Source organism: Salmo salar, chromosome ssa12, assembly GCF_905237065.1.
Source record: "Salmo salar chromosome ssa12, Ssal_v3.1, whole genome shotgun sequence".
Taxonomy (NCBI): Eukaryota; Metazoa; Chordata; class Actinopteri; order Salmoniformes; family Salmonidae; genus Salmo; species Salmo salar.
This window is the reverse complement of record NC_059453.1, coordinates 39,984,357-40,011,022: the sequence shown is the minus strand read 5'-3', so window position 1 is coordinate 40,011,022 and position 26,666 is coordinate 39,984,357. Positions and strand designations below refer to the sequence as shown.

The 26,666-nt window shown below is 42.4% G+C and overlaps 1 protein-coding gene across 1 annotated transcript in view; it reads left to right on the top strand.

Annotated features, from left to right (window-relative positions):
• The window catches only part of LOC106565031 (RNA-binding protein 12), a 32,190-nt gene extending 5,852 nt beyond the window's left edge, over window positions 1-26,338 (top strand). Inside the window, exon 2 of the mRNA XM_014131609.2 lies at window positions 22,858-26,338. Within this exon, the coding sequence (XP_013987084.2) occupies window positions 22,883-25,438 (2,556 nt within the window). The 5' untranslated portion in view covers window positions 22,858-22,882 and the 3' untranslated portion in view covers window positions 25,439-26,338. The remainder of the gene's footprint in view (window positions 1-22,857) is intronic.
• The last annotated feature ends 328 nt before the right edge of the window (window positions 26,339-26,666 follow it).

Sequence of the window (26,666 nt, the reverse complement as noted above, 5' to 3'; positions counted from 1 at the left end):
AGGTGAACAATAGGTAAGTAAAGAAATAAAACGACAGTGAAAAATTACAGTAGCGAGGCTACATACAGACACCGGTTAGTCAGGCTGATTGAGGTAGTATGTACATGTACAGTGAGGGAAAAAAGTATTTGATCCCCTGCTGATTTTGTACGTTTGCCCACTGACAAAGAAAGGATCAGTCTATAATTTTAATGGTAGGTTTATTTTAACAGTGAGAGACAGAATAACAACAAAAATATCCAGAAAAACGCATGTCAGAAATGTTATATTGATTTGCATTTTAATGAGGGAAATAAGTATTTGACCCCCTCTCAATCAGAAAGATTTATGGCTCCCAGGTGTCTTTTATACAGGTAACGAGCTGAGATTAGGAGCACACTCTTAAAGGGAGGGCTCCTAATCTGTTTGTTACATGTATAAAAGACACCTGTCCACAGAAGCAATCAGTCAATCAGATTCCAAACTCTCCACCATGGCCAAGACCAAAGAGCTCTCCAAGGATGTCAGGGACAAGATTGTAGACCATACACAAGGCTGGAATGGGCTACAAGACCATCGCCAAGCAGCTTGGTGAGAAGGTGACAACATTTGGTGCGATTATTGGCAAATGGAAGAAACACAAAAGAACTGTCAATATCCCTCGGCCTGGGGCTCCATGCAAGATCTCACCTCGTGGAGTGGCAATGATCATGAGAACGGTGAGGAATCAGCCCAGAACTACACGGGAGGATCTTGTCAATGATCTCAAGGCAGCTGGGACCATAGTCACCAAGAAAACAATTGGTAACACACTACGCCGTGAAGGAATGAAATCCTGCAGCACCCGCAAGGTCCCCCTGCTCAAAAATACATATATGTGCCCATCTGAAGTTGTCCTCTGAATCATTCAGATGTTCATTGGCAAACTGGTGAAAGTGTTGTGGTCAGATGAGACCAAAATGGAGCTCTTTGGCATCAACTAAACTCGCCGTGTTTGGAGGAGGAGGAATGCCGCCTATGACCCCAAGAATCCCATCTCCACCGTCAAACATGGAGGTAGAAACATTATGTTTTGGGGGTGTTTTTTTTGCTAAGGGGACAGGACAACTTCACCGCATCAAAGGGACGATGGACTGGGCCATGTACCGTCAAATCTTGGGTGAGAACCTCCTTCCCTCAGCCAGGGCATTGAAAATGGGTCGTGGATGGGTATTCCAGCATGACAATGACCCAAAACACAGGGCCAAGGCAACAAAGGAGTGGCTCAAGAAGAAGCACATTAAGGTCCTGGAGTGGCCTAGCCAGTCTCCAGACCTTAATCCCATAGAAAATCTGTGGAGGGAGCTGAAGGTTCGAGTTGCCAAACGTCAGCCTCGAAACCATAATGACTTGGAGAAGATCTGCAAAGAGGAGTGGGACAAAATCCCTCCTGAGATGTGTGCAAACCCGGTGGCCAACTACAAGAAACGTCTGACCTCTGATTGCCAACAAGGGTTTTGCCACCAAGTACTAAGTCATGTTTTGCAGAGGGGTCAAATACTTATTTCCCTCATTAAAATGCAAATCATTTTATAACATTTTTGACATGCGTTTTTCTGTATTTTTTTGTTGTTTTTCTGTCTCTCACTGTTCAAATAAACCTACCATTAAAATTATAGACTGATCATTTCTTTGTAAGTGGGCAAACGTACAAAATCAGCAGGGGATCAAATACTTTTCCCCCCCACTGTACATGAATGTATAGTTAAAGTGACAATGCATATATGATAAACAGAGAGTAGCATCAGCGTAAAAGAGGGGTTGGGGGGTACACAATGCAAATAGTCCAGCTTGCCATTTGTTTACCTGTTCAGGAGTCTTATGGCTTGGGGGTAAAAACTGTTGAAGCCCTTTTGTCCTAGACTTGGCACTCCGGTACTGCTTGCCATGCGGTAGTAGAGAGAACAGTCTATGACTGGGGTGGCTGGGGTCTTTGACAATTTTTAGGGCCTTCCTCTGACACCGCCTGGTGTAGAGGTCCTGGATGGCAGGCAGCTTAGCCCCAGTGATGTACTGGGCCGTACGCACTACCCTCTGTAGTGTCTTGCGGTCGGGGGCCGAGTAATTGCCGGACCAGGCAGTGATGCAACCAGTCAGGATGCTCTTGATGTTGCAGCTGTAGAACCTTTTCAGGACCTCAGGACCCATGCCAAATCTTTTTAGTTTCCTGAGGGGGAATAGGCTTTGTTGTGCCCTCTTCACGACCGTCTTGGTTTGTTTTTGGCCATTCTAGTTTGTTGGTGATGTGGACACCAAGGAACTTGAAGCTCTCAACCTGCTCATCTACAGCCCCGTTGATGAGAATGGGGGCGTGCTCGGCCCTCCTTTTCCTTAGTCCACAATCATGTCCTTTAGTTTTGGTTACGCTGAGGGATAGGTTGTTATTCTGGCACCACCCGGACAGGTCTCTGACCTCCTCCCTAATAGGCTGTCTCGTCGGTGATCAGGCCTACCACTGTTGTGTCGTCTGCAAACTTAATGATGGGGGCCTACCACGTGTTTAAAGCGCAACTGAAGGCAATAAACAACTTATATCGATGCCACTTATCTGATAGAAAACGGCCCAAGTCAAACATTTATTCTAGTTTCAAAACCGACTAAAGTGTAAATAGGATAATTTTGCTCATAAAGTCAGTCTCGTCCAAAACATTTTTTTTTAAGTGAGTTTGTCATGACTTGAGGGTTTGGTTTTGATTTCAACAAGGCTAACTTGCCCACTAACACGGGATACACACTGCTGCGCACTATCCAATCCTACCGCAGAACACACATACAGTGAGACAGACCTGCCCAGCAGTGCAACGGATCAGAGTTTGTTTACATAAGACATGTCACACCTTGGCTTGAAGTAAAATTGCACGACTAAAACTTCCTCTGCAAAAACGTCAACTCAAGAAATCTGTAATTTATTTAATCTTAGATTGACTATTTTGAGTAAATGATACTGGCATTGTTTGGCCTCAAATTATGCTTAAAACTATGATTTTGATATCTTGGATGGCCAGTCATTGCATCAATAGCCATCTATGAATTTGAAAGTGGTTATATTTCTCCAGGCCTTTTCCTCAGTTTTTACCCAAAATAGAGGCGAGGTGCCGCTTTGTTTTTGTTTCAACTGCGGATTGCCATGTTAAGATGGCTAGGTGGGACAACCACAGTTGACCTCACTTATTGTCCATTGTTGCTGATGTGGACCATGTTGTCAGGTGCTTTCACAGGAGTGACCATTGTCCCCTGTATGTTTTGTGGAAAGATTCCCACACAATTGAGATATTGTAGTGTGCTGAAGCTTTGAGTTCACACATATGCAGGTGGTTGTTTTTTCTCTAGCATTTTGCATACAAAATAAGGAATATGCGAGGCTACATTTTAGTGTAGGCCCAGGCTTACGTTTTTCATGGGGCAGGGTCTGAATACAATCCTCAGTGCGAGACTGATGACGCAGCAGACCTGATTTTAGGTTTGTCCGTAGTATGTTCAGGAATTAGGCTTCAGAGTCTCTTGATAGTCATGATCTATATACAAAAATATTGGGAGGCAAAACATTTTAAAAATAGAAACCCGTTGACACCATCACAACAGGAAGAAAAAACAAATGCAAAAAGATTAAAAATATATTGTGTTCTGCCAACCAATGAAGGGAATACGCAGAGGAAAAAGACCTGAAATCAGATTTGACAATTATTTTCTTATAGTACAAGGTAACTCCCAGTTTGGTGTGTTTGGTGGGAGATGAGAATCAGTCTTCCAACTGACCGGTTCATTACCATATTACTATACCTTATTTGCATATGTAGGCCATATAGTTGACATCATTTTACATAAAACACTTTAGAAATGAGTAAGGATAAGCTATCGTGGGAAACTTGAGCAATGAAATACAAGTTTTCAATGGCATGGATGTTTGTTTATTTCACTCTTATGGATTTCGGTGATGAATGAAATGTATTTTCATGCTTGATGTCAACATGAGAAATTATGAGATGCATAATCTTTGTGGAATATATTAGTGAATGGCTTTTTGACGAGGCAGCCATTTGAAAGAGTTTGTGCTCTAATTGTTGAAGCCAATTTACTGCATTTCTCCTGATGCAAAACAGAAGCTGATATGGGGTTGAATCAAGAGTGTTTTGTACATGTTGTTCACTAAGGATGCCTACATTTGCCTGCTTTTTGCTCATGTTTTTGCTTCCATTTCCTATTGTTTTGTTAGTCAAGAATTTAATTAAATTGCTTGCTGTCAGGATTGGCTTGTATATCCCGTGCCACAGTTTTAACGAAGCACCATTATTACAGGTAAGCTTGTGAATATGTCCTGAACAGGCTAATTCAACTGACTTCCAGTCCAACCCCCACAACTTTGTCTGCTCTTCATGGTTTTTACCAGTAATTATTAGCTTTGTTAGGCTATATTCATTGGCCTTATTGATTCCCTTTTGGGCTAGTGTCCCTTTTGGGATAGTGTATTGTGGAAACCTCTGAAGGTGAGCAGAGCTAAGAATGACCTACCAAGGTATGAGTGGTATAGAGGAAGAGCATGGTATGTTGGTGGCTTTCTTTGACAAGATACCACATTATCCAAAAGCCCCAAGTAAATGTCTCCACTTCATGACCTGATCTCCTTCTGTTGACCACATTTTCTACTTGCTTTTTAATAGGTTGTCTTTCACCTTTAGTGTTTTAATGTTATGCATTTATGCGATAACACATGGCCTAATTTTTCTGATCCTCTCAGAATTTTAAACAATTAATTCAATTTGTATTCGCCGAATACAACAGGTGTAGGTAGACCTTAGTGAAATGATTACTTACAGTGGGGGGAAAAAGTATTTGATCCCCTGCTGATTTTGTACGTTTGCCCACTTACAAAGACATGATCAGTCTATAATTTTAATGGTAGGTTTATTTGAACAGTGAGAGACAGAATAACAAAAAAATCCAGAAAAACGCATGTCAAAAATGTTATAAAATGATTTGCATTTAATGAGGGAAATAAGTATTTGACCCCTCTGCAAAACATGACTTAGTACTTGGTGGCAAAACCCTTGTTGGCAATCAGAGGTCAGATGTTTCTTGTAGTTGGCCACCAGGTTTTCACACATCTCAGGAGGGATTTTGTCCCACTCCTCTTTGCAGATCTTCTCCAAGTCATTAAGGTTTCGAGGCTGACGTTTGGCAACTTGAACCTTCAGCTCCCTCCACAGATTTTCTATGGGATTAAGGTCTGGAGACTGGCTCGGCCACTCCAGGACCTTAATGTGCTTCTTCTTGAGCCACTCCTTTTGTTGCCTTGGCCCTGTGTTTTGGGTCATTGTCATGCTGGAATACCCATCCACGACCCATTTTCAATGCCCTGGCTGAGGGAAGGAGGTTCTCACCCAAGATTTGACGGTACATGGCTCCGTCCATCGTCCCTTTGATGCGGTGAAGTTGTCATGTCCCCTTAGCAGAAAAACACCCCCAAAGCATGATGTTTCCACCTCCATGTTTGACGGTGGAGATGGTGGTCTTGGGGTCATAGGCAGCATTCCTCCTCCTCCAAACACGGCGAGTTGAGTTGATGTCAAAGAGCTCCATTTTGGTCTCATCTGACCACAACACTTTCACCAGTTGTCCTCTGAGTCATTCAGATGTTCATTGGCAAACTTCAGACGGGAATGTATATGTATTCTTGAGCAGGGGGACCTTGCGGGCGCTGCAGGATTTCAGTCCTTCACGGCGTAGTGTGTTACCAATTGTTTTCTTGGTGACTATGGTCTCAGCTGCCTTGAGATCATTGACAAGATCCTCCCGTGTAGTTCTGGGTTGATTCCTCACCGTTCTCATGATCATTGCAACTCCACGAGGTGTGATCTTGCATGGAGCCCCAGGCCGAGGGATATTGACAGTTCTTTTGTGTTTCTTCCATTTGCCAATAATCGCACCAAATGTTGTCACCTTCTCACCAAGCTGCTTGGCGATGGTCTTGTAGCCCATTCCAGCCTTGTTTAGGTCTACAGTCTTGTCCCTGACATCCTTGGAGAGCGCTTTGGTCTTGGCCATGGTGGAGAGTTTGGAATCTGATTGATTGATTGCTTCTGTGGACAGGTTTCTTTTTTACAGGTAACAAGCTGTGGTTAGGAGCACTCCCTTTAAGAGTGTGATTCTAATCTCAGCTCGTTACCTGTATAAAAGACACCTGGGAGCCAGAAATCTTTCTGATTGAGAGGGGGTCAAATACTTATTTCCCTCATTAACCTCTATGGGCTAGGTGGGACGCAGGCGTCCCCCCCGTGGTGCACTCCATCAACAGCAGGTGCATTTCAAGAGCGGCAAATTTGAATCCAAATAAATGTCAAAATTCAAATTTTTCAAACATACAACTATTTTACACCCTTTGAAAGATAAACATCTCCTTAATCTAACCACGTTTTACGATTTCAAAAAGGTTTTACGGCGAAAGCATAAATTTAGAGTATGTTAGGACAGTACATTTACAAGAGTTGTGTGTAATGTTTTGTCAATTCAAAGACAGGGTCACCAAAACCATAAAACCAGCTAAAATGATGCACTAACCTTTTACAATCTCCATCAGATGACACTCCTAGGACATTATGTTAGACAATGCATGCCTTTTTAGTTCTATCAAGTTCATATTTATATCCAAAAACAGCGTTTTACTATGGCATTGATGTTGAGGAAATCGTTTCCCTCCAATAACCGGCAGTCAAGTCAGCGTCACAAATTAAATAATTAAAATTAGAAAACATTGGTAAAATATTATATTGTCATTTAAAGAATTATAGATTTACATCTCTTGAACGCAATCAACTTGCCAGATTTAAAAATAACCTTACTGGGAAATCACACTTTGCAATAATCTGAGCACTGCGCCCAGAAAAATACGCGTTGCGATACAGACTAGTCGTCATGTTGGGGAGATCTAAAATCGAAAATACTATGTAAATAATCCATTACCTTTGATTCTCTTCATCAGATGTCACTTCCAGGTATCACAGGTCCATAACGAATGTAGTTTTGTTCAAAAAAGCTCATCATTTATGTCCAAAAATCTCCGTCTTGTTAGCACATGATCTAAGCCCGCCGGACTTCACTTCATGAACGAGGGGAAAAAATATATTTACGTTCGTTCAAACATGTCAAACGTTGTATAGCATAAATCATTAGGGCCTTTTTTAACCAGAACATGAATAATATTCAAGGTGGACGAATGCATACTCTTTTATAACGTATTGGAACGAGGGTACCCAACATGAACTCGCGCGCCAGGTGTCTAATGGGACATCATCGTTCCATGGCTCTTGTTCGGTCAGATCTCCCTCCAGAAGACTCAAAACACTTTGTAAAGGCTGGTGACATCTAGTGGAAGCAATAGGAAGTGCCAAAATATTCCTCAGCCCCTGTGTTTTTCAATGGCATAGGTTTAAAGGTAATACAACACATCAGGTATCCACTTCCTGTCAGAAAATGTCTCAGGGTTTTGCCTGCCAAATGAGTTCTGTTATACTCACAGACACCATTCAAACAGTTTTAGAAACTTTAGAGTGTTTTCTATCCATATATAATAAGTATATGCATATTCTAGTTACTGGGTAGGATTAGTAACCAGATTAAATCGGGTACATTTTTTTTATCCAGCCGTGCAAATACTGCCCCCTAGCCCTAACAGGTTAAAATGCAAATCAATTTATAACATTTCTGACATGCGTTTTTCTGGATATTTTTGTTATTCTGTCTCTCACTGTTAAAATAAACCTACCATTAAAATTATAGACTGATCCTTTCTTTGTCAGTGGGCAAACGTACAAAATCAGCAGGGGATCAAATACTTTTTTCCCCCACTGTACAAGCCCTTAACCAACAATGCAGTTAAGAAAAATAAGTGTTAAGTAAAAAATGTAAATAACATAGTTAAAGAGCAGCAGTAAAATAACAGTAGCGAGGCTATATACAGGGGGTACCGGTACAGAGTCAGTGTGCGGGGGCATAGGTTAATTGAGGTAATATGTACATGTAGGTAGAGTTAGTGACTATGCATAGATAATAACCAGAGTACCAGCAGCATAAAAGAGGGGGTGGGGGGACAATACAAATAGTCTGGGTAGCCATTTGATTAGCTGTTCAGGAGTCTTATGTCTTGGGGGTTAAGAAGTCTTTTGGACCTAGACTTGGCGCTCCGGTACCACTTGCCGTGCGGTAGCAGAGAGAACAGTCTATGACTAGGGTGGTTGTAGTCTGACTATTTTTAGGGCCCTATGAAATCCGCTTATTTTTTCCCAAATTCCATTTTTTTCTATTTTTGTCTGAATTGTGTGTTTTACAATTTATGCTTATTTTATCATCAAAAAGAGTGTCTAATAATGTGAATGAATAAAACGTCAACAATTTAATAAGATAACAGTATATTTGTGATGATGCAATACAACATTGCACAATTTTTTTTATCAAGGCAAGTGCTTCAATACAGTTCTAAGTGTTTAATTATAAACGAAAAAAAGTCATGCAGGAATCTAGGCAACAATGCAGCATGCGATAGTCAAAACCTAGAGTTATACTTATGTACAAAAAAAACACATTGCATTCATTGTTTTTTTGTCAAAGAAAGTGTTTCATTCTAAATGGAAAGAAGAAAAAAAAGATTCAGGCAATGATGCAGCAATAGGCAAAACCTATGGAACTACCTTATGAGCTCCTATGTCTGTCCATTGTAAGTTTTCCATCTATCACAGACATCTCCATTGAAGTACATGATTGTCAGCCTATTTGTGTTGAGCTCAGTGAGTGCCTCTCGCTTGTCTGTGAGTAGAGTCTTGTATTTTCTGAAACTCCTCTCACAGTCGACTGAGCTGACTGGGAAGTAATGTAGGGCACTGCCACTTCTGAAACTCTTGGGAATCTCGCACTCAGGCCCCTCCAGTAATCAGAAAGCTCCAAAGCAGGTGAGGGCTCCCTGTACACACAAAGCTGATAGGCAATCCATTCTTCACTGAGCTCTGTTGATGGGCTTGTGATGGGTTTCAGTTGTTTGTAAGCGTCAATCTGCTTTTCCATGGCTGGAGCCTGCCTAGGATCGAACACCCTAGCCAGCCGGTAGTCCTCTGGCTGGATGTGTGTCCCAGTGCTGAGAACTTTGTGAAGGCCAAGTGGAATGCATCATGGAGATGGTCAAGTACCTCCCTCCTCTCTCCAATCCCTATCTTTCTCAATAGTTCATCTGTCTTGGCACCATTCCAACATGTTTTTGCCATTCCATTCACTAGATAAGAGCCTAGATCCTCCATGACATTGTATGCAGACACGGCTGTGGGACGGTGGGTTCCTTCCAGGATTGACAGAGCTGTCATCAGTTTGGAGCAGCCCTCTGAGATGGTTATCTTAACAGTGAGGGCCTGCACCTTCTCTGTTTCCAGCTTGCTGAGGATGTTTGACTGCCTGGGATGATGACTTTTCTGCCAACAAAAACTCTGTACAGATGAACATGCTCTGCATGGTACTTCACTGCCTCAAACCAGCTATTCCATCTGGAGCTCAATGTTTCAGGAGGAGCCTTGGCCTACACAAACTCCTTCATAATGAGGAAGCTTACCCATCTTCTGTTTCTGGCAGGCTTCTTGAAGAAGACCGATCTCATCCATGTCACAAGTGATGCAACTTCAGAGAAGTATTTGAAGTGCTGCCAGGTCTCACCCACCAAATTGATGACATGGCAGAGACAGGTTACATGAACACTGTTGGGCATCACTCCTTTCAGAACCTCCTTGCATGCCTTCAGGCAGTAGGAGGCATTATCTGTGACCACTGCCCAGGCATCATTCAGGTTCAGATCGTTGCTGTGGAGGGAGGCTAGTATAGATTGGGAAAACGTTGAGTAGTTGCATCTGTCCATGAAAATGACATCCACCAGAAAGTACTGGTTTTCAACACCTGCAATGAAACATAAGGAAAAAGTTCAATTATGTTTTAACCTAAAATAGTATTGTGACATAAGTGTTATTTAAATGTCAAGTGTAAACACAATATAGATACAGTGACAGTTAGCTAGATGGCGAGGCAGACAGCTGCTGACATTATGCATCGCTATATTTCACCACGATAGCTCGTGGTTTGGAATATCACAATTTGCATGCGGACAATTCACATTGCAGAATGTAAATTGCAAGGGTATATTAATAGGCTGTTAACTCACCTATGACGATGTTTAGAACGCTTCAATCCCTTGCATCTGTCTCGTCAACAACCACCGCCAACTCATATGTTGGTTGAACACATGGGGCAGGTGAGTTTGACAGAGGCTGCACTTATTTTCAGGCAACGCTTCACTAAAAACGGCTGTAGCTTTCTTTAGCTTTTCTAAGGGGATGTCAGACTCGGCGCACACAGCCACAAAGTCCTGAATAGATTGTCTTGAATCTGCTTATGCGCTTGCACTAGTAATGGTCATTTGAAGAGGCATGCTCTGGCTAACACTGCTTTTCCTTGTTTTTCACATGGGCTTTAGACTAAGTGGTCATAACACGTATTTTTACGTGTCCAATAAATAGTAAATTAAGCTGTTTTGCAAATTCTCTCATCGCCTGACTCATAGTCCTTTGGGTATTGCTCTGCTCTGAATTTAGGGGTTGGGGTCGAATTTTTGTTGTGTTTTTGATGACTCTCAGATGGCCTCTTCGACATGTTTCTCAAAGTGATAGTAAGTTGTGGTGACGTAAGGGTCCCATGCCCCCCTCTCAAAACACCCCAATCGAAAACTGATTTATTTCTCTAGGCCTACTCGTCTAACTTTACAATTATTAAATCCTTTTGGTTACTACAATTAGGCCTAATTTAGATTTTATTTCATTTCAATATTCCACATTTTACATGTTTTTATTACCAAATTCTGCGATTCCGTCCGTGTTTTCCACATCATGGAAGTCATAGGGCCTTCCTCTGACACCGCTGGTATAGAGGTCCTGGATGGCAGGAAGCTTGGCCCTAGTGATGTACTGTGCCGTACACACCCTCTTTAGTGCCTTGCTGTCGGTGGCGGAGCAGTTGCCATACCATGCAGTGATGCTCTCGATGGTGCAGCTGTAGAACCTTTTGAGGATCTGAGGACCCATGCCAAATCTTTTCAGTCGGGAATAGGCTTTATCGTGTCCTGTTCACGACTGTCTTGGTGTGTTTGGACCATGATAGTTTGTTGGTGATGTGGACACCAAGGACCTTGAAGCTCTCAACCTGCTCCACTACAGCCCCGTCGATGAGAATGGGGGCGTACTCGGTCCTCCTTTTCTTGTAGTCCACAATCATCTCATTTGTCTTGATCACGTTAAGGGAGAGGTTGATATCCTGGCACCATATGGCCAGATCTCTGACCTCCTCCCTATAGGCTGTCTCATCGTTGTCGGTGATCAGGCCTACCACTGTTGTATCGTTGGCAAACTTAATGATGGTGTTGGAGTCGTGCCTGGCCATGCAGTCATGGGTGAACAGGGAGTACTGGAGGGGACTGAGCACGCACCCCTGAGGGGGATCAGCAGGGCAGATGTGTTTTTACCTACCCTTACCACCTGGGGTCAGGAAGTCCAGGATCCAGTTGCAGAGGGAGGTGTTTAGTCCCAGGGTCCTTAGCTTAGTGGTGAGCTTTGAGGGCACTATGGTGTTGAATGCTGAGCTGTAGTCAATGAATAGCATTCTCACGTAGGTGTTCCTTTTGTCCAGGTGGGAAAGGGCAGTGTGGAGTGCAATAGAGATTGCATCTGTAGTTGCGGTATGCAAATTGGAGTGGGTCTAGTGTTTCTGGGATAATAGTGTTGATGTGAGCTATGACCAGCCTTTTAAAGCACTTCATGGCTACAGACGTGAGTGCTATGGGTCGGTATTCATTTAGGCAGGTTCTTGGGCACAGAGACTATGGTGGTCTGCTTAACATGTTGGTATTACAGACTCAGTCAGGGACAGGTTGAAAGTGTCATTGAAGACACTTGCCAGCTGGTCAGTGCATGCTCGGAGTACACGTCCTGGTAATCCGTCTGGACCCGCGGCCTGAACAGCTGATGCTCTCATGCATTCTTCAGTGTTGCTTTCCTCGAAGCGAGCATAGAAGTAATTTAGCTTGTCTGGTAAGCTTGTGTCACTGGGCAGCTCGCGGCTGTGCTTCCCTTTGTAGTCTAATAGTTTGCAAGCCTTGCAACATCCGAAGAGCGTCTGAGCCGGTGTAGTATGATTCAATCATAGTCCTGTGTAGACACTCTACCCTTTAGCGCAATGCGGATGTTGCCTGTAATCCATGGCTTCTGGTTTTTGTATGTACGTACGGTCACTGTGGGAACGATGTTATCGATACACTTATTGATGAAGCCAGTGTGGTGTACTCCTCAATGTCATCGGAAGAATCCCGGAATATATTCCAGTGTGCTAGCAAAACAGTCCTGTAGTTTAGCATCTGCTTCATCTGACCACTTTTTTTTGACCGAGTCACTGGTGCTTCCTGCTTAAGATGTAGCTTGTAAGCAGGAATCAGGAGGATAGAATTATAGTCAGATTTGCAAAATGGAGGGCGAGAGAGCTTTGTACGCATCTCTGTGTGTGAAGTAAAGGTGGTCTAGAGTTCTTTTCCTCTGGTTGCACATTTAACATGCTGGTAGAAATGAGGTCAAACGGATTTAAGTTTCCTTGCATTCAAGTCCCCGGCCACTTGGAGCGCCGCCTGTTTGCTTGTGGCCGTATACAGTTCATTGAATGCGGACTTAGTGGTTTGTGGTGGTAAATATACAGCTATGAAAAATATAGATGAAAACTCTCTTGGTAAATAGTATGGTCTGCAGCTTATCATGAGATAAATGCATTTGTTTGTGTTTACCAGTTGCTACTGAGATGAGTGTCATCCAATGGCTTAGGGATACTGCATTGCAATTATATCAAATTGGCACGTCTATATTTTAAAGGTTGAGTAAGTAAGATTTTCATCCACAAATGTACCCACATTTATATTGTAAATAGTTTATAATTAGTGAATGCCAGAATGTAGTTATTTTGTTAGATACTTCTCCTTATTAGCTGAGATCAGATTTTCTCAAAGCCATTTTAGTTGTCGTGCTAAATGTTTGTTTGTTCCCAATCTAGCATAGAACCATGCGAAATTGTAACGCTATGCTGACATTGTCTCCCAACCCTCCGTGACTTCACTTGGCAACCCCTCCCCTAACCCTTAATAAATAACTCTAAACTACAACTTAATTGCTAGATTCAAGATGGTGTAGTCAGATAAAACAATGAAAGTCGACTTCAAAATGTGGTTTAGTTTTATTAGGATTTGCATCTGTTGTTGGTAAGTAATGCACCCTGTAAGCTTCTAAAACGACTTACTCAACCTTTTAAATTCATGCCCCTTCCACCTGAAATGTATTGGACATGGGCCTAATTATGTATCAGATTGATCAATTGGAAGTTGAGCTATACAGTGCATTCGGGAAGTATTTAGAACACTTGACTTTTTCCCCAAAAAGTTACGTTACGGCCTTATTCTAAAATGTATTACGTTTTATTTTTTCCTCCTCAATCTGCACACAATACCTCATAACGAAGCAAAAACTGTTTTTTAGCAATTTTAGCAAAAGTATAATACATAAAATACTTATCACATGTACATAAGTATTCAGACCCTTAACTCTGTATTTGTTGAAGCACCTTTGGTAGCGATTACAGCCTTGAGTCTTCTTGGGTATGACGCTACAAGCTTGGCACACCTGTATTTGGGGAGTTTCTCCCATTCTCTGCAGATCCTCTCAAGCTCTGTCAGGTTGGATGGGGAGCGTCACTGCACAGCTATTTTCAGGTCTTTCCAGAGGTGTTCGATCGGGTTCAAGTCCGGGCTCTGGCTGGGCCACTCAAGGACATTCAGAGACTTCCACTCCTGCTTTGTCTTGGCTGTGTGCTTAGGGTCGTTGTCCTGTTGGAAGGTGAACCTTCAACCCAGTCAGGTCCTGAGCGCTCTGGAGCAGGTTTTCATCAAGGCTCTCTCTGTACTTTGCTCCGTTCATCTTTCCCTCAATCCTGACTAGTCTCCCAGTCCCTGTCACTGAAAAACAATCCCAAAGTATGATGCTGCCACCACGCTTCACCATAAGGATGGTGCCAAGTTTCCTCCAGACTTGACGCTTGGCATTTAGGCCAAAGAGTTCAATCTTGGTTTCATCAGACCAGAGAATCTTGTTTCCCATGGTCTGAGTCCTTTAGGTGCCTTTTGGAAAACTCCAAGCGGGGTGGCATTTACCAAGGAGTGGTTTCCGTCTGGCCATTCTACCACAAAGGTCTGATTGGTGGAGTGCTGCAGAGATGGTTGTTTTTCTGGAAGGTTCTCCCATCTCCACAGAGGAACTCTGGAGATTTGTCAGAGTGACCATCGGGTTCTTGGTCACCTCCCTGACCAAGGCCTTCTCCCCTGATTTGCGCAGTTTGGCCGGATGGCCAGCTGTAGGAAGAGTCTTGGTTGCTCCAAACTTCTTCCATTTAAGAACGATGGAGGCCACTGCTCCGACATGCACTGTCAACTGTGGGACCTTACAGTTGAAGTCGGAAGTTTACATACACCTCAGCCAAATACATTTAAACTCAGTTTCACAATTCCTGACATTAAATCCTAGTAAAAATGCCCTGTCTTAGGTCAGTTAGGATCAGCACTTTATTTTAAGAATGTGAAATGTCAGAATAATAGTAGAGTGATTTTATTTCAGCTTTTATTTTGTTCTTCACATTCCCAGTGGGTCAGAAGTTTGCATACACAATTAGTATTTGGCAGCATTGCCTTTAAATTGTTTAACTTCGGTCAAACGTTTCAGGTAGCCTTCCACAAGCTTCCCACAATAAGTTGGGTGAATTTTGGCCCATTCCTCCTGACAGATGTGGTGTAACTGAGTCGGGTTTGTAGGCCTCCTTGCTCGCACACGCTTTTTCAGTTCTGCCCACAAATGTTCTTTCGGATTGAGGTCAGAGCTTTGTGAGTGCCACTCTAATACCTTGACTTTGTTGTCCTTAAGCCATTTTGCCACAACTTTGGAAGTATGCTTGGGGTCATTGTCCATTCGGAGACCCATTTGCTACCAAGCTTTCAAATCAAATTTATTTTATAGCCCTTCTTAGATCAGCTGATATCTCAAAGTACTGTACAGAAACCCAGCCTAAAACCCCAAACAGCAAACAATGCAGGTGTAGAAGCACGGTGGCTAGGAAAAACTCCCTAGAAAGGCCAAAACCTCGGAAGAAACCTAGAGAGGAACCAGGCTATGAGGGGTGACCAGTCCTCTTCTGGCTGTGCCGGGTGGAGATTATAACAGAACATGGTCAAGATGTTCAAATGTTCATAAATGACCAGCATGGTGAAATAATAATCACAGTAGTTGTCGAGGGTGCAAAAGGTCAGCACCTCCGTGGTAAATGTCAGTTGGCTTTTCATAGCCAATCATTGAGAGTATCTCTACTGCTCCTGCTGTCTCTAGAGAGTTGAAAACAGCAGGTCTGGGACAGGTAGCACGTCCGGTGAAGAGGTCAGGGTTCCATAGCCACAGGCAGAACAGTTGAAACTGGAGCAGCAGCACAGCCAGGTGGACTGGGGACAGCAAGGAGTCATCATGCCAGGTAGTCCTGAGCATGGTCCTAGGGATCAGGTCCTCTGAAAGAAAGAGAATTAGAGAGGGCATACTTAAATTCACACAGGACACCGGATAAGACAGGATATATACTCCAGATATAACAGCCTGTGTCAGGGGGCTAGGGTCAAACTACTGCAGCATAAATACTGGAGGCTGAGACAGGAGACACTGTGGCCCCATCCGATGATACCCCCGAACAGGGCCAAACAGGCAGGATATAACCCCACCCACTTTGCCAAAGCACAGCCCCCACACCACTAGAGGGATATCTTTAACTTCCTGATGATGTCTTGAGCTGTTGCTTCAGTATATCCACCAAATTTTCCTTCCTCATGAAGCCATCTATTTTATGAAGTGCACCAGTCCCTTCTGAAGCAAAGCACCCCCACAACATGATGCTGCCACCCCCGTACTTCACGTTTGGGATGGTGTTCTTCGGCTTGCAAGCCTCCCCCTTTTCCCTCCAAACATAACGATGGTCATTATGGCCAAACAGTTCTATTTTTGTTTCATCAGACCAGAGGACTTTTCTCCATGTGCAGTTGCAAACCGTAGTCTTGATTTTTTTTTTATGGCGGTTTTGGAGCAGTGGCTTCTTCCTTGCTGAGCGGCCTTCCAGGTTATGTCGATATAGGACTCGTTTTACTGTGGATATAGATACTTTTGTTCCCGTTTCTGCCAGCATCTTCACAAGATCCTTTGGTGCGAAAAGTGTAAATCAATCCCAGAACAACAGCGAAGTACGTTCATCTCAAGGAGACAGAAAGCGTCTCCTTCCTGAGCGGTATGACGGCTGCGTGGTCCCATGGTGTTTATACTTGCGTAATATTGTTTGTACAGATGAACGTGTTACCTTCAGGCATTTGGAAATTGCTTCCAAGGATGTACCAGACTTGTGGAGGTCTAAAAAATATTTTTTTCTGAGGTGTTGCCTGATTTCTCTTGATTTTCCCATGATGTCAAGCAAAGAGGCACGGAGTTTGAAGGTAGGCCTTGAAATACATCCACAGGTACACCTCCAATTAGGCTAATTGACATCATTTGAGTTATCAGAAGCTTCTAAAGCCATGACGTATTTTTCTGGAATTTTCCAAGCTGTTTAAAACCTCTTACATCTAGATGTTCCACTAGCGGAACACCACTCCAATATCCAATGATAGGGCGTGGCGCAAAATACAAACTCCTCGAAAATCCGAAAACTTCAATTTTTCAAACATATGACTATTTTACACCATTTTAAAGACAAGACTCTCCTTTATCTAACCACACTGTCCGATTTCAAAAAGGCTTTACAACGAAAGCAAAACATGAGATTATGTCAGGAGAGTACCCAGACAGAAATAATCAGACACCCATTTTTCAAGCTAGCATATAATGTCACAAAAACCAAAACCACAGCTAAATGCAGCACTAACCTTTGATCTTCATCAGATGACACTCCTAGGACATTATGTTATACAATACATGCATGTTTTGTTCAATCAAGTACATATTTATATCAAAACCCAGCTTTTTACATTAGCATGTGACGTTCAGAACTAGCATTCCCACCGAACACTTCCGGTGAATTTACTAAATTACTCACGATAAACGTTCACAAAAAACATAACAATTATTTTAAGAATTATAGATACAGAACTCCTTTATGCAATCGCGGTGTCTGATTTTAAAATAGCTTTTTGGTGAAAGCACATTTTGCAATATTCTGAGTAGATAGCCCGGCCATCACAGGCTAGCTATTTTGACACCCACCAAGTTTGGCACTCACCAAACTCAGATTTACTATAAGAAAAATTGGATTACCTTTGCTGTTCTTCGTCAGAATGCACTCCCAGGACTTCTACTTCAACAACAAATGTTGGTTTGGTTCCAAATAATCCATAGTTATATCCAAATAGCGGTGTTTTGTTCGTGCGTTCAAGACACTATCCGAAGGGTGACGCGCGGACGCGTATCGTGACAAGAAAATTCAAAATATTCCATTACCGTACTTCGAAGCATGTCAAACGCTGTTTACAATCAATTTTTATGCGATTTTCCTTGTAAAATAGCGATAATACTCCGACCGGGAGTCGTTGTTTTCGTTCAAAGACTGAAAATGTAAAATGGCCTTTTCACGTCCAAGCGTGCGCCCGTCTCATTGTTCTCAGATCGACCACTTACCAAATGCGCTACTGTTTTTCAGCCAGAGACTGCAGAGTCATCATTCAACGTTCTGGCGCCTTCTGAGAGCCTATGGGAGCCTTAGAAAGTGTCACGTTACAGCAGAGATCCTCTGTTTGGGATAGAGATGACAAAGAAGGCCAAGAAATGGTCAGACAGGGTACTTCCTGTACAGAATCTTCTCAGGTTTTGGCCTGCCATTTGAGTTCTGTTATACTCACAGACACCATTCAAACAGTTTTAGAAACTTTGGAGTGTTTTCTATCCAAAGCTACTAATTATATGCATATTCTAGTTTCTGGGCAGGAGTAATAACCAGATTAAATCGGGTACGATTTTTGTCCGGCCGTGAAAATACTGCCCCCTATCCATAACAGGTTAAAGGCACAGTCAACTTAGTGTATGTAAACTTCTGGCCCACTGGAATTGTGATGCAGTGAATTATAAGTGAAATAATCCGTCTGTAAACAATTGTTGCAAGAATTACTTGTCATGCACAAAGTAGTCCTAACCGACTTGCCAAAACTATAGTTTGTTAACAAGAAATTTGTGGAGTGGTTGAAAAACTAGTTTTAATGGCTCCAACCTAAGTGTACAGTTGAAGTCGGAAGTTTACATACACTTAGGTTGGAGTCATTAAAACTAACGAGCAAGGATGCCTACAAACCTAACTCAGTTACACCAGCTCTGTAAGGAGGAATGGACCAAAATTCACCCAACTTATTGTGGGAAGCTTGTGGAAGGCTACCCAAAACGTTTGACCCAAGTTAAACAATTTAAAGGCAATGCTATCAAATACTAATTGAGTATGTAAACTTCTGAACCACTGGGAATGTGATGAAAGAAATAAATCATTCTCTCTACTATTATTCTAACATTTTACATTCTTAAAATAAAGTGGTGATCCTAACTGACCCAAGACAGGGAATTTTTACTAGGATTAAATGTCAGGAATTGTGAAAAACTGAGTTTAAATGCATTTGGATAAGGTGTATGTAAACTTCCGACTGCAACTGTATCTAGAAAGGTGTGCCTTTCCAAATCATGTCCAATCAATTGAATTTACCACAGGTGGACTCCAAGTAGTAGAAACATCAAGGATGGTCAATTGAAACAGGATGTACCTGAGCTCATCATTTGAGTCGCATCACAAAGGGTCTGCAAATTGATGAGGGGAAACATTTATTTAATGCAATTTATTATATTTACGTAATTTAGCATTCATAAGGCTTTACTGTAACAAAATGTGTAAAAAGGGAACGAGTCTGAATAGTTTCTGAATGCACTGTAGGGTTATACAATTTATTGCATTAGGCTTGGGCTGTATCCAGATTTACTTAATATCCCAGTGTGGTACAAGGTCATACTGAACACAAGGGGCGCTATTTTCATACCCCACTGAGCCTTTGTAATCCGACAGTTAGCAATGCTAACAAGTAATAGTAAAATCGCATCTAAATGCTAACATTTTATAAAGTCTCTGACCTAAAGTATTTGCAAGACAGACATCCCAACTCAGTTATTCAAGTAACAAAAAAATGCTACAGAGTTTGCTGCACACACAAAACAAATATTAGACAGCAAGGCTTTTGATCCAGTAGGGAATTGTCTGCTGTTAACCTGTCTGGGAACGTGGGACGCTTGCACCCTAGTCAACAGCCAGTGGAATCGCGTCGCGCGAAATACAAATATATGCTATATGCTATAACTTCAATTTCTCAAACATATGACTATTTTACACCATTTTATAGATACACCTCTCCTGAATCGAACCACGTTGTCCGATTTCAAAAAGGCTTTACAGCAAAAGCAAAACATTAGATTATGTTAGGAGAGTACCCTGCCAAAACAAATCACACTGCCATTTTCAAAGCAACTAGCATGCATCACAAATACCCAAAACACAGCTAAATGCAGCACTAACCTTTTGACAATCTGCATCAGATGACACTCCTAGGACTCCTTTTTGTTCGATAAAGTTCATATTTATATATAAAAACAGCATTTTACATCGGCGCGTGACGTTCAGAAAATATTTTCCCTCAAATGCTTCCGGTGAATCAGCGCTACAATTTACAAAATTACTAGTCAAAAACATTGTTAAAATGTAATATTGTCATTCAAAGAATTATAGATTAACATCTCGTGAATGCAACCGCATTGCCAGATTTAAAAATAACTTTACTGTGAAATCACACTTTGCAATAAACGACGTGGTATGCTCAGAAAAATAGGCTAGGCGATACATGTTAGCGCCATCTTGGAACCATCTAAAATCAAATATACTATTGTAAATATTCCCTTACCTTTGATTATCTTCATCAGAAGGCACTTTCAGGGATCCCAGGTCCACAACAAATGTAGTTTTGTTCGAAAAAGTTAATAATTTATGTCCCAATAGTTCCTTCTTGTTAGCGCGTTCCGAAGGCTACTGATAATGTACTGAAGCGCGCTGGACTTGTCGTCACGAATGTGCAAAAAATATATATTTACGTTCGTTCAAACATGTCAAACGTTGTATAACATAAATCTTTAGGGCCTTTTTGAACCAGAGCTTCAATAATATTCAAGGCGGATGATTGCATTGTCTTACAAACGTTTCGGAACAAAAGGGTTCCCATGGGCGCCCGCGTCATAGTAGTAATGGCCCTCCCACTGTGACCAACTTCCCAAGCCTCTCTTTGGGTCAGTTTCTACCATAGAAGACTCAAACCACTTTGTAAAGACTGTTGACATCTAGTGGAAGCCTTAGGAAGTGCTAAATGATTAACCTCTATGGGCTAGGTGGGACGCTAGCGTGCCACCCGTGGTGCACTCCATCAACAGCAGGTGCATTTCAAGAGCGGCAAATTTGAATCCAAATAAATGTCAAAATTCAAATTTTTCAAACATACAACTATTTTACACCCTTTGAAAGATAAACATCTCCTTAATCTAACCACGTTTTACGATTTCAAAAAGGTTTTACGGCGAAAGCATAAATTTAGAGTATGTTAGGACAGTACATTTACAAGAGTTGTGTGTAATGTTTTGTCAAGCCAAAGACAGGGTCACCAAAACCATAAAACCAGCTAAAATGATGCACTAACCTTTTACAATCTCCATCAGATGACACTCCTAGGACATTATGTTAGACAATGCATGCATTTTTAGTTCTATCAAGTTCATATTTATATCCAAAAACAGCGTTTTACTATGGCATTGATGTTGAGGAAATCGTTTCCCTCCAATAACCGGCAGTCAAGTCAGCGTCACAAATTAAATAATTAAAATTAGAAAACATTGGTAAAATATTATATTGTCATTTAAAGAATTATAGATTTACATCTCTTGAACGCAATCAACTTGCCAGATTTAAAAATAACCTTACTGGGAAATCACACTTTGCAATAATCTGAGCACTGCGCCCAGAAAAATACGCGTTGCGATACAGACTAGACGTCATGTTGGGGAGATCTAAAATCGAAAATACTATGTAAATAATCCATTACCTTTGATTCTCTTCATCAGATGTCACTTCCAGGTATCACAGGTCCATAACGAATGTAGTTTTGTTCAAAAAAGCTCATCATTTATGTCCAAAAATCTCCGTCTTGTTAGCACATGATCTAAGCCAGCCGGACTTCTCGTCATGAACGAGGGGAAAAAATATATTTACGTTCGTTCAAACATGTCAAACGTTGTATAGCATAAATCATTAGGGCCTTTTTTAACCAGAACATGAATAATATTCAAGGTGGACGAATGCATACTCTTTTATAACGTATTGGAACGAGGGTACCCAACATGAACTCGCGCGCCAGGTGTCTAATGGGACATCATCGTTCCATGGCTCTTGTTCGGTCAGATCTCCCTCCAGAAGACTCAAAACACTTTGTAAAGGCTGGTGACATCTAGTGGAAGCAATAGGAAGTGCCAAAATATTCCTCAGCCCCTGTGTTTTTCAATGGGATAGGTTTAAAGTCAATACAACACATCAGGTATCCACTTCCTGTCAGAAAATGTCTCAGGGTTTTGCCTGCCAAATGAGTTCTGTTATACTCACAGACACCATTCAAACAGTTTTAGAAACTTTAGAGTGTTTTCTATCCAAATCTACTAATTATATGCATATTCTAGTTACTGGGCAGGAGTAGGAACCAGATTAAATCGGGTATGTTTTTTTATCCGGCCGTGCAAATACTGCCCCCTATCCCCAACAGGTTAACAAGCAAAGCTTGATTTTGGAAGAAGCTAACCACTTAGTGAGATGGCTAACTAGCTACTAAATTAGCAAACCAAATGCACAACTGCAGAGCATTTACAACATTTTAGACAGTTAACTTAATATTTATACGATATCTAGCTTGCAAACATTTAGATGTGAATTCCATACAGTAACTAGATCACCTGGTGCGTGCTTAGCAACAGTGAAGTGACTCAAGGCTCTGGTCTCTCATCGTTTTGCTTGTAAACAAACACGTGACTTGGGACTACCAACAAGCTTCATAATGAAAGATTATGTGACGGGTGAAATGAGGTTTCACAATCTTCATCTCCTAACGTATTACACAAGTTGACTGCAGGTAAACTAGCTACAAATATTCCAATTCATTAAAAAAAGTGAAAGAAATTGTTTTGACGGTAATGAAAAACCATCCTGTGGCTATTTCCAAACACCCCGCTGTTCAGTGTACCGTCCAAGCCTAAATTTCATTGAAATGTGTGGTACTATAATTATGAGCAAGATTTAGGCCTACAAGTAACATTTCTACATTCAAGATTTGCTTGTTAGACCTAGGGTCTACATAATGTCCTTGAGCCAAGGCTGATGTATGTGCTGAATGAAGCAATGTGTGGATGGCTGTGTAAGAGTGGTGATGAGTGGACAAACCGCCTAATACTTGCACATTTATTTTGAATTTCTCTGATGCAGTGGGCTCTCATCGAATATATACAAACGTAAGCCGTCTTGTAAATCATGGTTTCTCTCCTGCTCTTTGTTTCTTGTGTGTTCATTGCTCTTTCCTCTAGTCTTACGGTGGTTGCCTTTTTTTACCTGCAGGTGTGTGTTGTTTCGCCTCAGCAGCATGGCTGTGGTCATCCGCTTGCAGGGTCTCCCGATAGTGGCGGGGACCATGGACATACGCCATTTCTTCTCTGGATTGACCATCCCGGATGGTGGGGTGCATATTGTAGGGGGTGAACATGGTGAGGCTTTTATTGTTTCCGCCACAGATGAAGATGCCAGGCTTGGCATGATGCGTACAGGGGGAGCAATCAAAGGTTCAAAAGTGTCACTTTTGCTGAGCAGCAAGACCGAGATGCAGAATATGATTGAGCTTAGCCGCAGGCGTTTTGAAACTGGCAATGTAGGGGGAGGAGCAGGAAATGGTAGCAGGCCAGGTCCCCCCGTCAACACATGTGGGAGGGGCAGTTTACCCAACACTTTAAAAGGGTTCAGCAACACCAGACCAGCCACCGTCACCACAGCTGCCTCTGCACATGAAACCATAAGCAACAAAAATGTGTCCACGTTTGCCACCACTAGCATGGGAAACATGCCCCCCAGTTTCAGCAACAACTTCAGCAGCCCAAATCTCACCATGGAATCCAGTATGAGAACAGCCATGTCCTCCCTCAACTCTGTACCACCACCTATCCACCCTTTGAAAACCATGCCATCCCTGCCACCCATGCCTTCCATACCCCCCATGCCACTTCCACCACCAGTGTCCTCTGTGCCTCCTGTTCCCACTGTTTCACCTTTAACCCAAGGCCCCCCTGTCCTTCCCATGAGTCTGTCCCACATGGGCTCAATGCCACCATTCAACCCAGGTGTCCCACCCCCTAGTGGACTGGCCCCAAATCACATGTTTGTTGACCATATGAACCCTCTGTTAAATCTCCAGGCACAGATGAAGGCAGCAATAGGTAATTCAGATGAGTTATATGTCCACCTTCAAGGGCTGCCCTTCTCAGCTAGTGAAATGGATATTAGGGAGTTTTTCTGTGGGTTAGGGGTGGACTCCATCCGACTGGTCAGGGACAACTTTGGCCGGAGTTGCGGCAGGGCACTGGCCAAGTTCTTTTCCCCTCAGGACACTTTTGACGCGCTCAAAAGAAGCAGCGGAATGTTAAGGCAGAGGTTCGTGGACATCTCTCCGGCCACAGAGAGCCAGTGGATGAGCGTCAGCAGTGATGGCAACGGGGTTGGAGGGCAAGCCCACTCAAAATCCAGTAATGTTCCCCAAGACCACCACCGCCGCAGCAACATGAGTTCAGCGTCTCCTTCAACCAGAGATCATGCAAGGTCTCGCTCCCCTCACAACAAGGAGTTCTGTGTTTACCTAAAAGGCCTGCCCTACGAAGCAGTAAATAAACAGATCTGTGAGTTCTTCAAAAACCTGGACATTAAGGAAGACCGCATTTACATTGCTTATGGACCCACTGGCCGAGCTATAGGTGAGGGCTTTGTCCAGTTAAAAAATGAAATTGATTACAAGGTTGCCCTCAGCTGTCACATGCAGTATATGGGAAGCCGATTCATACAAGTTCACCCCATCAGTAAGAAAGCTATGTTTGAAAAGATTGATTCCATTCGTCAAAGGATGCAGGGTGTTGATAAGAAAAACTCTGAATCAGGCAAGAGCCCTAGAAACTGTGCACACATCTCAAATATTCCATATAATGTGTCAAAGGAAGATGTCCATCTGTTTCTGGAAGGCATTGCGATAGTTGAAGAAAGTCTTAAAGTTCTGGTTGACAGCAGTGGTAAAGGTCTAGGTCAGGCTGTTGTGCAGCTCAGGGTAGAGGAGGATGCGCTAAATGCTGAGAGACTACACAGGCAGAAGTTAAATGGCAGAAATGCCTTTGTGCATTTGGTCACCTTTGAGCAGATGAAGGAAATCGAGAGAAACCCACCACAGGTTAAGAGAGGCCAGAAATTTGAAGGGAACTCTCAAGGCCAGGCACACGGCCATGCTCAGGCACAGAATCCTATTCAAGCCCAAGCTCACCCCTTTGCCGGTATAACAGGAGAAGAGTTGAACTTCATCAGAAACACTGTTGGCAATTTAGGCAATGGTCCTTTTCCTCAATTTACTGTCCCAGGTAATGGACTAGTGGGCCCTCCTCCACCCCCATTTGCAGCAAGTCCAGAGAATGTAGCCCTTAGCATTCCCCCACCCATGGTTGCCGGTCACTTGCCTGGAGCAGTTCCGACACCCCCAAGCTTCCGACCAGGTAGCAACAATGGCCCACCTGGCTTTGGACCAGAGGGCTTGAGGGGCAGGCCACCTTTTGACAACGGCTCTCGAAAGAGCGGAGGCCATAACAACCGAGGAAGTGGCCAAGGGCGTTCAGAAGTGCGCCCTCAGTCAACCAGAGGCCCTGGTAACCATCGTGGACCAACCATTGTAAAGATCCAAAACATGCCTTTCACCGTAACAGTCGATGAGATCCTAGATTTCTTTCATGGGTATCAAGTGCTGCCTGGTTCAGTCTGTCAGCAGTTCAGTGAAAAGGGCCTGCCCACTGGTGAGGCAATGGTTGCCTTTGAGTCACACGAGGAGGCATCATCTGCTGTCATGGATTTAAATGATAGGCCTATTGGGGCTAGGAAAGTGAAAATAACCCTAGGATAAGACTCCAATGTTCCCCTCTACCAATAATGATTAAGTGACACATCTGGTTTCATTAATGCAAAAGTAAGAACTTGCATTTAGGATTTAGCATTTAAGCTCCCAACTATCTTTAGCTCCTTTACCAAAGTTATCAAGTTGTTAGTAGCGTAAGAATAAAATGGCACGCTGCTATATTGATTTGATGTATAATATGATAACTAAAGTGGGATGTTTGGATTTTCAAAATGGCAAAAAGCCAACTGTTGCCATGTTGATGTAGCTTGAGTCCAATCATATTTAGAGTAAGAGCCTTGAACGATATGGTTGGATTAAGAGGATAGTCTTATTGCTGTGCTGAGATGTCACTTTCACTTGGAAGCATGTATTATTTTCAAATTCCCTGACACGTTTTGTGTTCTTGTATTTCTTCCATAGATTTAACATTCTCTTTGTGATGATTTTCTAAAGGGGGTACTTGCCAAATGCTGCAATGCATGGTGTTAGTACAGAGAACACTCATTGTGTCATGGTTAAAGCATTTGCTTATTTGCTCTTTGCTGTTTTTCACTGTTAGTAAATGCAAATCTCAATGTTGTTGCTAGCTATGTTATATGATAAATTGTACTGCTTGTTCCTGAGAAAAAAGATGTTGAACATTGCATTTGGTTTAATGGTCTGCAGAGCTCTTTAGAACTTTTTGTATCTGCCAACGTCCCCCTGCGATATACTCTTTTTGAATTTGAGCTGTTTTGCAAAGATGTAAATACTATTTGGAATGTTTTAGTTTTGTAGTGTTGTCTAACAAGAGACACTTAAGTTTTATATTTTTGGGGACGTTCCAGCTTATTTCACAAGTGTGTATATACTGTTTAGCGTACACTTTTGTCAATAAAATGACATTCCTGACAGATTTACAAGCCATTCTATTTTTCTCATTATTTTTCACTTGCTTGCTGATTTTCTATATGAACAATAAAATGGTTTTGGGAAGGCACCCAGATTTTACCAAACGTTCCAGGTATGAAATCATTTTTAAGGCCCAATGTAGCAGTTTTCAAATAATTTCTGGGTAACAATTAAGTACCTTACTGTGATTGTTTTCAATTGAAATGGTGAAAAATAAACAAAATAGCTGCGAAGAGCAACTTCTCTGTCTTGGGGGGTCAAAACGGCAGGCCAAAACCCCATCCCACCAAAACAGGTTGAAATTTCTGGCAGCCTTTTCAAACCGCTCTTACGGGGAAAAGGG